At 35.7% G+C, this 16,254-nt stretch overlaps 2 protein-coding genes across 12 annotated transcripts in view; both read left to right on the plus strand.

The window, feature by feature from the left end:
• Positions 1-16,254, plus strand: part of PCDH9 (protocadherin 9) — a 918,360-nt gene that overhangs the window by 58,524 nt on the left and 843,582 nt on the right. The window lies entirely within an intron of this gene.
• LOC113919372 (60S ribosomal protein L35a-like) lies at positions 15,835-16,167 on the plus strand. Its single transcript, XM_035726494.1, has one exon. The coding sequence runs from the start codon at positions 15,835-15,837 to the stop codon at positions 16,165-16,167; it is 333 nt and encodes a 110-aa protein (XP_035582387.1).

Below are 16,254 nucleotides of genomic sequence, written 5' to 3' on the forward strand. Positions count from 1 at the left end.
TTCTTCTTCTTCTTTTTTTTTTTTTTTTTTATAGCAGCCAATGAAACCCACATACGTGTAAGCAGAGAATCAGATGCTAAGAGTAAGGCTTTTTAGAGAAATCAATTCCACTGCTCTCATTTATTGAGGGCTTATGACGCATCCATCACGCCGCTAGGTACTTTATAAAGGTTATCTCATTTACCTCTACAGTGTTTCAGTTTGCAGGAAAGTATAATCATTACTTTATAGAGAAGGAAACATAGGTTCAGTGGCCTCAGGCAATATATCTAAGATCACAAAACTAATAAGTCACTGAGGCAGGATTTATATCCTGAGGGATAATTTCTTCAATGCCTAGTTTCTATGCACTATACCATTAAAGGTCTTTGTTGAAACGTATAATAAAATGAGGATATAACTATATTACCAAAGATAAATCACAGCCATCACAGTTTTGCCCATATCTAGTTCTTGAGATTTTGGATGAGATCATAAGTAGCTCAGTATCTTGGTTCAAGGCTTTCAGTTTCACTTCTGACAAATAGGGGAGAAGTATGTCAACTTGACACAGAATTGAATGAACAGAGTTGAGTTTTAATGATAGATGACAATCTAGTACCCACAAAGTCTTCTGTTACAAGTGGGAATAGAACCTCAAGACATACCCTGAGCTAGAAAAGTCAACTGTTAACCTCATTTTAAAGTTTTACCCCAATTTGTAAGTATTTATGCTGGCCTTTACTTAATGTAGATGCCCTCTCTTCACTTTTATCTTTTAAATATTATTAGGGCTGGAGTGCATACAGTTAATTAAAAAAAAAATCATTCCCTATAGAAAAATTTACTTGGCAAAATTAAAAATGACAAAAATCTCTCATTAAGAATATAGAACCAGTTCATGGTAAATGGATTTGGGGTGCTATATTTAATGTAGGAGAGATAAGTTGCTTGGGCCAGGAGTTGTCAAACTTTATGACATCATTCCTTGATAGCTCCAGGGATATGGTGGCCATATTTCTCCCTCACTCATGATCACATATTATCTCCCTGGTTCTCATTTCTTACTTCTGGTAAGTATATTCCAATATGCATTCACATTGTTATTATAGTATAACATTCTAATGTTATATCGCAAAAGTTTGATTCTTTTTATTTTATGATTTTATTTATTTGTCAGAGAGAGAGCACAAGTAGGGAGAGTGGCAGGCAGAGGGAGAAACAGGCTTCCCACTGAGCAGGGAGCCCAATGCGGGGCTCGATCCCAGAATGCTGGGATCATGACCTAAGCTGAAGGCAGTTGCTTAATGACCGAGCCACCCAGGTGCCCCCAAAAGTTTGATTCTTAAGGGAAGACCTCATATAGAGTTTCCTTTACCATCTCAAGTCAAAATGGTATTTCTCATTTTAGACTTCTTGTTGTACTTTCTGCACAGCCACTCTCCATATCCAGTATAGAAATAATCCTTTTACCATAGATTTTACTCAGTTTTAAAGTAACTTTTAGCAGATATTTTTTGAAACCACTTATGTGAAATGTAGTCTTCTGTGTTAGGAAAATAATCATGATCTCCCTTCACAAGCAAATAGTTATTATCTAGAGCAGTGTTATATGTGTTGCCATTTCTTTCCAGTGGACACAGGGATACATGACTATGTAAGTTTTAAACTTTCGTAATGAAGCATTAAATTCAAATATGAATACCAAAAAGAAATTTGCAAAAGAATGTAAATAAAAGTAACCTGATACTTTTACACTACCATAGCACGGATACCTCTGAATAACATGAAGCAATTCTTTCCTTAAAGAATGTAGTATCTAGAATGAGAGACCAGTGTATAGAGAGACCGACACCTACTATGTAATAAATGATATAAATGTGGTCTTCATTTATAAACAAACATTGATTTTCTACAATGACTCTGATGACTGCCAGTGTCAACAATATGAATAGAATAGTATCTATACACTCGAGTTTGCAATGTCTTGTGAAATGTGTGAGGAGTAGGGAAGAATAGATAAAACATATATTAATAAGTAGTTGTTCAACAAACATTTGTTTATTTTAAAGATTTATTTATTTGAGAGAAAGAGAGCATGAGGGGGAGGGGCAGAGGGAGAAGGAGAGAGAATCTTAAGCAGACTCCGTGCTGAGCACAGAGCCCAACATGGGGCTCAATCTCATGACCCCGAGATCATGACCTGAGCCAAAACCAAGAGTCGGATGCTCAACCAACTGTGCCCGTCCATGAACATTTATTAACCATCTACTGGAACTAGTGTTCATCTTCAGAAATACTAAAATGATCCAGACTTACTGATGAAAGGTGCCCTAAAAGTCACTTTTACAAAGTGTATAGATTCAGGGGAAGTTGAGCTCATTCAAGTTAGAGATAACAGAAGTTTAAAGATTGAGATAGCATTTTATATGAATCTTGAATAATGGTTGACAATTGGTAGTCTTTTTTTTTTGTATTTCTCTTCTGTATTATTAATATTCATTTTTAAAGTCACTGAAGACCTTTTTAGTATTCTTGGTATAGATCTGTTTCTCTCCTCATATTTCCTCCTCTTCCCTGTTTATTTCCCCATGGTTATGAACATTCTGTATCAGCCTTTAGAATCAATGTTCTTGAACTATAGCAATATAAGATGGTGATATGATGCCAAGGCTTAGCTGAGAGATTATATATTGAAATCATTTTCAAATCAGATATTTTACATTAGAAGAAGGCTGCAAGAATAAAGGTTTTGTCACAACTTGTCATAAATGTGAATACGGATTGCCACCTGCTTTGGATAACAAGTGATTTTCTAGAGAAGTTGTCTACAACATGGTTGCCTTTATCAGTAGGTTTTCTTCTCTCCCAGCATTGTATTTGTCATTTTTAATATGGGCTTTTGTTATCTGTTGCTGTAAAGCAAACAATTTGTTTCTGCATGAAATAATAAGGATGTGACCTCAAGTTCCCGAAGACAGCTCTGACTCCTTTTATTTTTCCTTGGGTGTATTAGGAGAAGCTTCATTTCTGACTATTTCATGTAAATCTAAATCCCTCTATACACTAATTTTAATACATTTGATAATAAATTGGATTATGAACATAATTCCAGATAGCTATCTGTTCTAAGTTTGGTCAGAGCGCAATAACTATTATTATGGCATAGTCATGAAGAAAAGGAAAAGAAGAAATGTTCCAATATTTACATTTTTCTCTCACATTTTTTTAAGTTTATTTTTTTTTAGTAATCTCTACATACAACATGGGGCTTGAACTCATGACCCCAAGATCAAGAGTCGCACACTATTCTGACTGAGCCAGCCAGGTGCCCTGAAATGCCCCAATATTTAGATGGAATGGGGCTTAAAAATATTTAAAAGGCTTTTGAAAACGAATTGGAAATGGATAGATGCCAAAGCTGGGCCTGAGTCTGTTATTTAAAGCAAGTGACTCAAAATGTTGATTTTCCTGTCACAGGGGAATGTCAACTCTTGTAAAGAAAAAGATATTGACTTAAACCAAATGAGTTAGAAGGTTACATCAAAAGCTTTTCCATGGTTAAGTGAAAGCTTGATGAAGAGTGGCTTTTCTCCTTATGAAACAATAAATATGACTTTATGTACTAGAGAATTATATGATACAGTCCTTACCAAAATCAGGTACTGTCCTTATTGTTTTTATATTAACATCTTAAATCCTCACACTCACACTATGAAGTAAATATAGTTATTATCCTTATCATTTTATAAAAAGGGAAATAGAACCCCAGAGGGTTTAAGTAATTTGCTGAGAGCTATGCAGTTATTAAGTAGTAGAAGCAGATTAAAACTTATATAGTCTGGCCACAGATTCTCTCTGCTCTCAGCCATTTCATTATGCTCCCTAATGATACACATGGTCCCTTTTAAAGTTAAATAACATAACCTAAATACTTTACACTTAGATAGGACAAAGTCTTAAAAAACCATAATAAATTCCTATGGATTTATTACTTTGAAGTAGAATAAGGAGCAGTATTGTTCAAAGGCAAGAAACTTGTATTAATCACTAATGACATAGTGTTAAGAACTTTTATTTTTCAGTGATTATTTTATAAAATATGTGATTGTTAATGTTATGCAAGGATCTTTTCTAGTTAGTTTACCAAAGAAAAGATATTTTCCAGATAATGGAAATAAGTGTAAAGTTGTGGTCTATTGGGCAGAAATGCAGTCAGAGATAAACATGGACTTGGACCACTCATTGCAACATTATGTATTTTTTTATCCTGATAGAGAAAAGGAACTTTATTTCTCCTATTACCATTATAATAAGATAGCACAGAATTAAAAAACACAACAAAACAATCAAAACAAAACAAACTCAAAATCCTTGAAAGTTCTTATTAGGCACGCTTTGTATATGAGTCTAATAAAATAAGTAGACACTTCCATTTGCCAAAAAATATCAATTATGTTGTGTTACCAAACTTTGGTTTGTTTTAACAATGTACTAACCAAATAATTTATATAAACTCATTACACTCATAGTTTAGGTACCTACCTAAATGTCTACATTTTGTATAATATGAAATTAAATTTTCAAACAGGTTAAGTGACTTGTTCCAGATTATGTAGTATAGAGAAAGTAGGCTTTCATTTCAAAGGGATGCCATGAATGCCATGAATCACTTTATTCTCTTAGCCTCCTGCTCTAGGTAGTCATCTTTTGGATGCCTAATCCCTATGTATCACAGGTGGAGGGTATAGAACTAGCAAACTAAGACTCTGTACTCATGGCACTTATCTGTATCTGATAGAAGAGAAAAACAAATACTTTAGTGTATGTCACATGCTCATAAAGGTCAAAGGTGAATTAAAGAAGTATAAAGGGCCAGTGAGTTATGGCTAATGTGAAAATTATTGTACACGGAGTGGTCAGCAGAGGCCATGCTGATAGGAAAATCGAGAGGAAGCCATTTTAAAGCCCCTGATCTTAACCATTCAAACTGACCCCATGCTACAGCATTTTCTACTCAAGAAGAAACAGATTCAGAAAGCCTAATTAATCATACTGGCTTAAGTATGGGTTAAGCCATTACTTGCTATATATATATATATATATATATATATATAAAGTCTGCAAAATAGGTAGAATTATGGAGCTTCTAATTAACAGAATGTAATAAGTTGTTAAGAAGTAATCACAAATCAACAAATCAAGTCTTCAAATAAGATTTATTACAGTAATGAAAAAATGCAAATGCCAAAACATCTTGGAAAATTATTCAAATTTACTAAGAAATAAAATTTTATTAAAAAGCTAAGATAATAATTAATGCTTATCCACCTGTCAAAAGTACACAATGAAGTATCCAAAATTGACTTAGATTCCAAAAAACAGACATTCTCTGAAAGGGCTGATGGCAATACAAATTAGAATAACTTTCTTTTTCCTGGCAGGGATGGCTAGATGGATGGATGGCTAGATGGTTGGATGTCTAGATAGATAGATAAATAGATAGATAGATAGATAGATAGATGATAGAATAAAACGCTCTCTTTGAACAGGGTTCAATCTCAACTCTGCCATTTAATTTTAAGGTAGTCTTGACAATTCATAAAACAGAATAGTATCAGACTTACTGAGAACATAGATGAAGTAATTAATGTAAGGTTTTTAACTCAGATCATAGTGCAATAAGCACCCATGAAATATTAATTATTCCTGTTGTAAAATACATAATGGTATATTCTGCAGCCATAAAATTCAGCTATGAATTTAATGTCATGCTGAAATTTTTATTAACGTATTATGGATAAATAAAAATAGCAGGTTACAAAACAATATTTATGGTATGATTTTACTTTGTAAAAATAATTATATTTATTTTTTCATGTATAACCACATTTATGTTTCACTATTTAACTAGATTAAACTATTTTATTTATTGGGCGCCTGGGTGGCTCAGATGGTTAAGCGTCTGCCTTCGGCTCAGGTCATGATCCCAGACTCCTGGGATCGGGTCCCACATCGGGTTCCCTGCTCCTTGGGAGCCTGCTTCTCCCTCTGCCTCTCTCTCTGTCTGTCTCTGTCTCTCATGAATAAATAAATAAAATCTTTAAAAAAATAAAAAAATAAACTATTTTATTTATTATCATAGTTCCCTAATGAAACAAATGGAATGAGGGAAATAAATAATACCAAAAGAATTAACAGAGTTTATTTCTGAGTGATAGGATTACATGTGATTTTTAGGGTTTTTTTCATTTATTCTTTCACATATTGTTTTTCAACTCACATTATCAAGCACCTACACTTTGCTAGGGCCCTGTTTCAGATGCTGTATAGCTGTGGTCAAAGTGTCAAGGTCTCTGCTTGATTGGGCTTTCACTAAGGGGGATAGGTGACAGGTAAATAAATTCATTTGTAAGATAATTTTCACAGGGTTAGTGTCACAGGAACATGCAACAGAGTAAGGAGGTAGAAAGTGACTGGGTAGAGCAAGGGAGGCAGAAGTTCCTATGTATAAAGCATGGTAAGAGATCTGAGGAGTTAAGAAATAAACTGAGACCAGGATGAGGAGAGGAAGACACAATCTGGTCAAAGGCCTGAAGGGGAAAAACAAGGAGCTCTGCCCATGTGACAATGGGAAAAGGGCCACCAGAGCAGAGGGCCCATCTTGGAAGGCAGTGGAAATTTGACAGCTGGAGTCAAATGTTAGTTCTTCTTAAGACTCTTGTTGATCTTAGTATTTTTCTATATAGACACATTATATATTTCCAGACATTTTAACTGATAGTATTTATAGATCTGTGCTGTTATAAGGGGCAGACATAACAAGTATAAAAATGTTTATAGACAAAATGAGAACAGCAGAAAATTAACTTGGAGATGTATTATAATTTCATGATGTGCAAATGGACATGCATTTGGGCAATGACTAGAAGATATCAAAGTACATGATTATGTTTGAGTGGATTAATAACTTTTTAAAAACTAAATCCTTTAAGCTTTCAGCTAATTAATTTTTTACAGTAAGGTAAGGGAAAAATAGTGTCATTTATTCCCTTCACAAACTTCAGAAACCCCTTTTATCTTTTACTTCAAAATTCCTGTAGGCTGTCATACTTCTCTTTACTGTAATGGCCTGGTTTCAGGGTACTAATAAACAAATCTGGACTTATTTATTGATAGTTTTCCTGACTATGCGTAAAAAAATGACAATGTAAGGCACCGATTATTCCTTAAGGAACTGTACAGTTTGGCCACCTCAATGTAAGTGACGATAGGGCGCTTGGGTGGCTCAGTGAGTTAGGCGTCTGCCTTCGGCTCAGGTCATGATCCTGGAGTCCCGGGATTGAGTCTCGCATTGGGGGTCTCCGCTCAGCGGGGAGTCTGCTTCTACCTCTACTCTTCACCCCACTCTCTCTCATGCTCAAATAAATAAAATCTTAAAAAAAAATAAGTGACGATACATCTTTGCAAAATATTATGCAGGGTTTAAATTCGGTTACTTGACACAGCAAGTTTTGGGATAAAAAATAAATTTTTCTTGATCTTCTTTGACGTATTAATAACTAAAATCAGAAATTATAATTACTGCTTGAATATCTTCTTACAAGATAAAATGAAATGTTACATGATTTGAAGTTAGGCAGCTTAATGTTTTCGATGTGACCTTGTTACAGAAAACCTGCACTGAAATTTTAAATGGCAGGAATATAATGACAGAGAAGCAAATTCAAGATAGAAAAGTTAGAGCACACATAGAGGATAATTTTAATAACTGTGTTTGACAAATGAGATGAAAGTACCTGATCTATCTTCTGAAAGCACTATTCAAGATCCTATATATTACATATTTTTAAAATCTGGGCTTTAGATATTTTTAATACATAATATACTTGAGAGTAGCTTGATTCCTATCTGCTGAGGACAGATAAATTTATGAACAGTTGTTGTGTAGCAGATTTCTATAACTTTGTGCCTATGGGTAACAATACCATACTATACCCTTAGAGTAAATCTGTCAAGAGAGTAGATATGTTAAGTGCTCCTACCACTATACCATTTTTAAAAAGAATATAGATGGATTTTTATACCATTATATTAAAATAAGAAAACAGATTGATTCAAAAAAGAAATTATGAGCAATTAGTGCAATTTTAATTGAGAGTTGTGGTCTTTCACATTTTTATTTATCAGGGCTCAGACCTGTGTGTGCTTCTTTATATTTGATTCCTTTTGATTCTTATTCATGCACACGGAGTTGCTACAGTAACGAAACATTTGAAAGCTCAGAGTTGGTTACTTCTCTGATTTCATATGCAGGAACTTAAAAGTGTTACTATTTATATATGATAACTAATTAATTGTCCTGGCTACTCTGCATCATGATATGAATGCAGAAGAAATGGATAGCAATAAAAGACTAGGAAATACACAGACGGGATCTTGCCCATATTTCCTTGTTAACTTCTACGTTTCCCTACTTAATTTAATGACATACTTAAGAAAGATTTTCTCTTTTAGTGGCCTCAAACCAGAGTGCCATCTTCTTAGTTTAGAATAGTGCAGGTTGTATATTGGGACAGTTAGTTAGCTTTTATTTCCTGAATACATTATGACCAAATACAGTCATGTCAAGGGGGTGCTTGGTCAGTTTTTCTTTCTCTCTGACATGAAAAAAGATGTGAAAGACTCTGAAACACCTTATCTTCTCCCCTCACCCGGGAGTTTTAGAAGAGGGCATTGAAGTCCGGCCAATTTTATTTTCTGTTGCTGAGTCCTGCAGGCCAGGAACTAGGTCAAAAACTGCTGACCTTCTGTGAACAATTTCTTCTGGTGATCAGATAGGAAAGGCCTTTGATGCTTGTTCTGTGAGTTAGGAGTCCAGCAAGTGGAAGCCAACGCTGCTTGTGGTCTTTGGCATGTGAACTTTAATAAAAATATTTCACACAGAAATTCCTGAGAGCATCTATCTAGTCCACTTTCAGCAACCGAAATTTTGAGACTAAAGTTCTAGAGAGAAGCTTTCAGACAGTCAGATGCTTTCAAAGTTAACATGTATTTTGAAATTGTTGTAGTTTAGGAGAACTCCAAACTAGAGTTCAATCTGAGAAAGAGACTGTCGTATCTTTCTATTTTATCAAAAGTTATAATTTACAAATGTTAGTTTTGTGCAAATGCACATGATTTAGGGTAGCCAATGAGCATCAGTAAATGGAAGGAATAGAGCCCAGGAAAATTTAGCCTGGATATGAAAAATTAATAACACTAAAAATTATTGGCTTTATAATTGCTTCCCAGAAGATGTGGCAAAATCTCTACTCCTAGGATCATTTAAGAAGGCTGACTTGAACAAAATGCTTACACTGTGGGCTGGGCCAGCTAATAGGTTTTGGCCCTCTCCAATTCCCAAACACTGTTGACTGTACATAGACTATCACAGTTATCACTTTAGGAAGTCCAAAGAAGGGCAAAACTCTGTAATCCTTGGAGGAATTGTGGTGTTGCTATTATTACAACGTCTCCTCTAGTTGTGAAACTAACGGAAGAGGCACAAATTACAGACATCTGGCAAGGGGAATAGTTTCATTTTCTATTATTCTCCCCTATTAGCTACCAATTCCCCCTCCCTGCTCACATTAACCCTGCCTGACAGTCCCTGGAAATTAAAGTGTTTATTAGGTCCCAGGCTTCTATACACTGTCAGTGGTACTTTCTACAGTCAACAGTTCCCCACCATAAATAATAGCTCTGCATGTCGACCTGTGACCTGTGGAAAGTGACTTACTCCTCTTGGAGTTCAGTGGCTCTCTTTGGAGCTTACCCTCAGATAAGCTGCAAAGCCTTGGGCTCTGTGGATAAATTACGTTGAGAACAAGAAGGAAGAAAGAGATGTGGCTATTCAGGGAGGCTGGAGTCAGGGAGTCCTGAGCCAGGTGTTTCTGTCACTGAAGAGCACTGAGCGTGGAAATAGCCGCATGGCAGCAAAGCAAGACCTCCTGAATAATTCATCACTGCCCTGCGCTCTTTCGAGGCTGTACTCTTATTTAGGAACATAGATTATACTGTTATTGATTGCAATCCTCATGGAGGCATTTCATTAACTAGGAGGTTTGTCTGTTTGCATATTCTTTGTTGCCCTGAGAGTTTCCTTGTATTTGAACAGAAATTTATAGCTGAAGTAAAATTAAAGAGAATTGTCTAACAATTCTGGCTCATTCTGCAATCAGGAAGGAGATTGGAAATGGTTTCCTCTAGATACCCAGAGTGTTAAATCATTTTATTCCATTAATTGTACTGTGATCTGAAAGTGTGATGAAAAACATCCCAAAAATGTACTCTTCCCAGCAATCTCTCTACGTACATCATTTACTACCATTGTTCCAGATAGATTATCTGAAATTTCAAATACATTTTCCCACGGTACTTGGATTCCAGAGATGCTTAAGATATCTAAGTGACTAGACAAATTGCTTGCATGCTCCACAAACTAGCTCCTAACCACGTTAATTCAAAGGGTGTGAGAATTCAATTGTACTCAGCACTGCATGAATGTTCAGAGGGAATCCAGAATCTGACCCAGTAGGACAAATTGTTCTCTTAGGTGCCTCTGAGCAGAAGCATCCTTTCTTAAGAGGAATCCTGAAGGACACTCGTGGCACAGGATATTGTAGTAGCTGATTCAGGTGAAATGCTAATTTATATCTGATGAAAGTGAGGTGATGTAAAGGGTGCCACAGCCTGAATTTTGTCTTGAATCATGATATTTAAAACCTGAACCCTAAGATAAGAACAGCATTAGACTATGTGCAATTGAATCAAAACAAATATGAAGACGGTTTTTTATTGCGGGAAAGGAAACTCAGGAAAGTTTTGCAGTATTTGTTTCGACTGCATTTTGTGCTGTTGTGGATGATGATTTGTTTGTTTGAAACCTGTAAGTCTGAAAAGAAATGAATCACAAAACCTAAGAGGGGTCAGAATTTCTCAGGTGGCAGTGATACTCATCTGAAGAAGCTCTTCAGAATGTCTCTGAGCTGCAGTACTTTGACAATAGAAGAAATAAGAAAGAAGTTCATATCAGGATTTGATTCCCTTGCACAGGTACAAAGAGACTCAAAGTTCTAGCAACTATGCTAAAAATAGGAAAAAAGTAAAAAGGCAAAGTCTTCTTTCTTACAGAAAGAAAATATTTTGATTGCAAACTTTACTTATTTATTACAATATTATTGGTTTTGTTTGCACTAAGTGATACATTTTTTTTTCAATGTGAGGTTTATGTTTTTCCGGAATGAACTTGTTTTCAAGAGTTCAATTACTGGGCGCCTGGGTGGCTCAGTTGGTTAAGCGACTGCCTTCGGCTCAGGTCATGATCCTGAAGTCCGGGGATCGAGTCCCGCATCAGGCTCCCTGCTCAGCGAGAAACCTGCTTCTCCCTCTGGCCCTCCCCACTCTCATGTGCTCTCTCTCTCTCTCTCTCTCTCTCTCATTCTCACTCTCTCAAAATAAATAAATAAATCTTAAAAAAAAGAGTTCAATTACTGAATGAATTAATTCTCTAAGAAGATACATTGCCAATTGTTGGGCCAAAAGTTATTCACCTCCTGTCTCCTCAGTCATTTCTCCAGTTATCTTAAAGGTTTTAAATGGGAATGTTCAAATAAACTGCAAATCTAAAAGAATATTTTATCTTTCAAAAACATTTTACCTTCACCTTCTGGGGTGCAGTCTGACCTCCCTTCTTGAGGTTCAAGAACTCATCCTATTGACTTTCTTTTTATAAATTCCATTTGATTTCCACAAGTTCTATGAAGGGTCAGTGTGCCAATAGCGTGCCAAATGTGATGGACCACACCGGACTCAAGTCAAGTCGTGTTATTCCTGTGTTAAAACACTTCAGTGGCAAACCTCTTATTTTGGAACAAATTCTAAACTCCTTGGCATGGTTCATATGTCCTTATGTAGGTTGACCCTCTCTCATCCTTTGTTCATGACTGTGCCAGGTTAGCTGAAAGTCCCACGTCTCCATGAGTCAAGACAGTTGATCACCCTACATGGTGACCTTCTTCTCTAACATCCTCCCATTCAAATCCCTTCCTTCCTTCCTTTCAACAATTTTCAGTTGTATGATCTTGGAGAAATCATCTTATTTTGCTGATCATCAGTCTGTTCATTCACAAGAGAGGAGTAATACTATTTCCTTTTCTTTTTTTTTTTTTTCTGAAGATTAAAGTTACTGTCACTGGGCTGGTGTCTATCCCATTGTCCATGAATAGAGTGATACTTTTTCTCTTTCTCTCTTTTTGAGTGTGATACTATTTTGGACTACAGGCAGATGGTTATTTCCTCTTGCTAATAGGAACTAAATTTAGTAGTATAATTTCAACATGGCAGTCTGTGTATCTTTTGTCTACATCATTCAGTGCTTCTAAGGTGAGATAACTATAGTAAAAACACCAGAGAAGGCAAGTGCCCCTTACCACATTTCATAAATGGTAAAAGCTATACAAAAAACCCTATTTTTCTGTATCCATGCTTTGGGGCCTTTCATCCTTTGGGATAAAAAACACTGAAAAAGAAATTCTGTGCTTCTCATTCCTGCTCTCTATTTGCTACATAAGCATTTGAGCCCAGGCTATGGAAACTAATCGACATTTTGTTCCATTAGCTCATATAGTAGTCCCCTCTTATCCATGGTGGATATGTTCCAAGACTCCCGGGGGATGCCTGAAACCACAGACAGTACCCAACTTTCTCTATACGTTTTTTCCTATACATACCTACCTATGATAAAGTTTAATTTATAAATTAAGCACAGTAAGAGATTAAAATGATAATAAAAGGGAATAATTTTAACAATCTACTGTAATAAAAGCTGTGTGGATGTGGTCTATCTCTCTCTCAAAATATCTCATTGTACTGGACTCACAGTACTTGCGATAATGTGAGATGATGAGATGAACGCAGACGTTGTGATGTAGTGTTAGGCTGCCGTTGCCCTTCTGAGGATTTATCAGAAAGAGGATCATCCGCTTCTGGACTGCGGCTGACTGCAGGTAACTGAGACCTCACAAAGTGAAACTGCAAATAGGGGGACACTGCTGAACTGTGTGAAACAAAATGAAGAAACAGATGTATTTACTTTCTTTGGGCCTAAAATAAGCGCTGATACCCTTATCCTTGTAACTTGTCTCTTAGGAACATTAAAAGGTCTAGTGATACCAATTATGCCAATTATAAGAATGTGTATATGATGCACTACAGAAAGACATGGTAATTATCCTTATTTTAGAGAAAAGCATAAGATTCTGACATTCAGTTACCTTTGTAAGAAGTTTACTTTTAAAATCACTTCATCTCATTTGGCATGTAAACCCACCACAGATGCTTTATGATTTTATGTTTTTAATTAATGTCAACCCTCAGGTTGCAGTGAGAGTTGTCTGATTTCCCTGCCAGAGCCCAGACTGAGAGAATTATGCTGGCAATAAAGAAATGATGATGCCCATTAAGGTTTCAAACTCAAGTTTGAAACTTTAACAAAAATCTGGGTCTCTTTATGTGCTATTCTTAAAGTTGTCTTCTGCTAAGGGCCCTTCTCTGGTCACCAACAAAATATCTTTAATAAATATTATCACTGAAAAACAGACTACCTTCATAGTTATATTACTTCATTATCTCACATGGCATGTTTTATTTCTTATCCAATTCCTATTCAATAAAAGAAATTATTTGGAATTGTAAACACTTTTGTATGATTTTACATGGGTTTGAGAGTCAGTAGAGTTTACTCACAGTGTAGGCTAGCACTGTCATCATATAGGTGCCATCTCAGAGACTTTCAAAAGACCGAACATCCTTTAAGCTGCTGGGAAAAGTAGAAATAATCATTCTTAAACTTGCAGTTAATGTAATTTACATTCATTCATTTAAATAATATTATTTGAGCACTTAGTGTCTCTATATCTTTGAAATACGAATATCTCAAAAACAAATAAAAGAAAACCCAGCTGTTTAATAGTTTAATAGAGGAGATTTTTAAATTACATAAATCCAGAGAGTGATAAGTGGCCCAGGTGATTATATATATATAATGTACACACGCAGTGTCAGGGCAAGGATAAACATAAAGATGCCGTTAAGATCTATTAATACCCATAAAGGAGTGTGTTTCTTCAATCAATTAATATTCTATAAATGTCAGACATTCATGTAGGCACCAAGGATACAGGGGATAACATAAAAGATAAGCAACTTATTTTAAAGCAAAGAAAGAAATAAAAAAAATAATATCAGATAACGTTAAATATTCTGAAGAAATGTGTTAGGGATTGAGAGGAAGGACATACGATATAAGCTGGTCTCCTTAATGATGTGGTATTGGAGCTGACGCCTGCAGGATGAAGTTGGCCAGCCACATGAAAATCAGAGAAGTGGATGTTGCAGGCTGTAAGAAGAGCAAGCCCAAAGGCTCTGAAACAGTCACATGTTTGCCAGTCGTATTAGTATTTGAGTTGGATTCTTAGTTGCTGATAGAATTCAGACACTTAAAGGCAGATGAGTTTGATATTGCCTTTTTTTTATTCCCACAAAACAGCTTCCTTTTGTTGGTTATTTCAGAGTCCATTGTTTTACTCCTCTTTGTACAGTTCTTAGTATTCTGGATATTTCCTTTAGGGTGTCTAGCTTCTGTCAACAGCGAGTAATTCCTCAGCAAATACAGAAGGAAAAAGGGGACTGCCCCTGGGAGGTAAAGAGGAGATGGCTTAAAAATAAAATCACCTAATGGAGCACATCATGCATCTAGCATATGCTCCGTTGTTATAAAAATACAAGAATATTTGCTTTCCATACGTTTGGTACTTATGATGAAGATTATAATCCAATTTCAACATAAATGAATTGTTTTTTTACACCTCTCTCTTTCCCATTTGGAAATCTTCCCATACTTCTGTCACACTCCAGCCTTTAATACAGTAATATCAAGTAATTACTTAACCAAAGCCTTATAACAGATTTTAAAATGTTAGTAAAGCCTGAAGCATTGAACTATCTCTGAAAAACTTTTGAAAGATTTAGAAGTGATGCTGGAATTACTTGGGCCTGCTGGCCTATTGCATACAGGTCCACACAGTTTTAGTTTGCTTCTAAAAAATAACTGAGATGAGTTTTAAAAGGCAAGTTAGAGAGAAATCATGAAATATCTGATAAGCTGGGAAGGGATGCCAAAATACAAAATTGAAAATCACATGTATAGAAAGCATAGCCCCTTTGACAAAAGACACATTAAGAGAATGCAATGAAAATTAGGTAAAACGAAATCATAGGATAGCATTTCTTAATACAGCAGAAGTTACCCAAACTAGTTGCATCTCTTGCATATTCTAAACTGGCAGTGGATTATTTTATACATTTACTCTTTACATCTTATATGAGGAGAACTTTTTGTCATTTCAAGTTTCTGTTTATTTTTATTCTCTTCTTCTTTGCATTTGTTTCAATTCAATGCACCAGTTCTTTTTAAATTAGTTGCATAAAACAATATATGCCTTCAGCAAGATGCCAAAGTATATGTGTGTGTTTATTGTGTGTCTTTAATTCTAAGGTCACAACAAGGCCAAATGAGATTGCTACTGCTTTTGTCATTCACACAAAATGATTTCCTTTGGCAATTCAGTTATTTCAGGGTGGACTAAATTTTTCATCAGTGCCTATTATAGTGTAAATGTATTTTTTCAGCAAATGGTAAATCTCCAGTAACTGTAGATAAAAGTGTCATAGAAAGAAGAAACCTCTGGCTTTTTCTGCCATCTTGGAGCCTGTGGAGGCCTGCTGGGTACAGGACTCCTGTAACGCCAAATAATGTCTGGAAGGCTGTGGTCCAAGTCCATTTTTGCTGGCTATAAGCAGGGTCTCTGGAACCAGAGGGAGCACACAGCTCTTCTTATAATCGAAGGTATTTATGCTCGAGATGAAACGGAATTCTATCTAGGCAAGAGATGTGCTTATGTGTACAAAGCAAAGAACAACACAGTGACTCCTGGTGGCAAACCAAACAAAACCAGAGTAATCTGGGGAAAAGTAACTCGTGCTCATGGAAACAGTGGCACGGTTTGTGCCAAATTCCGAAGCAACCTTCCTGCTAAAGCCATTGGCCACAGAATCCGTGTGATGCTGTACCCCTCAAGGATTTAATTTAATGAAAAGTAAATAAAGGTGTAGATTTGTTCTCTTGTAAAAAAAAAAAAAGAAAGAAAGAAAGAAGAAACCTCTGGGTAAGCA

The sequence above is a fragment of the Zalophus californianus genome, chromosome 3 (genome assembly GCF_009762305.2).
Source record: "Zalophus californianus isolate mZalCal1 chromosome 3, mZalCal1.pri.v2, whole genome shotgun sequence".
NCBI classification, from domain to species: Eukaryota; Metazoa; Chordata; class Mammalia; order Carnivora; family Otariidae; genus Zalophus; species Zalophus californianus.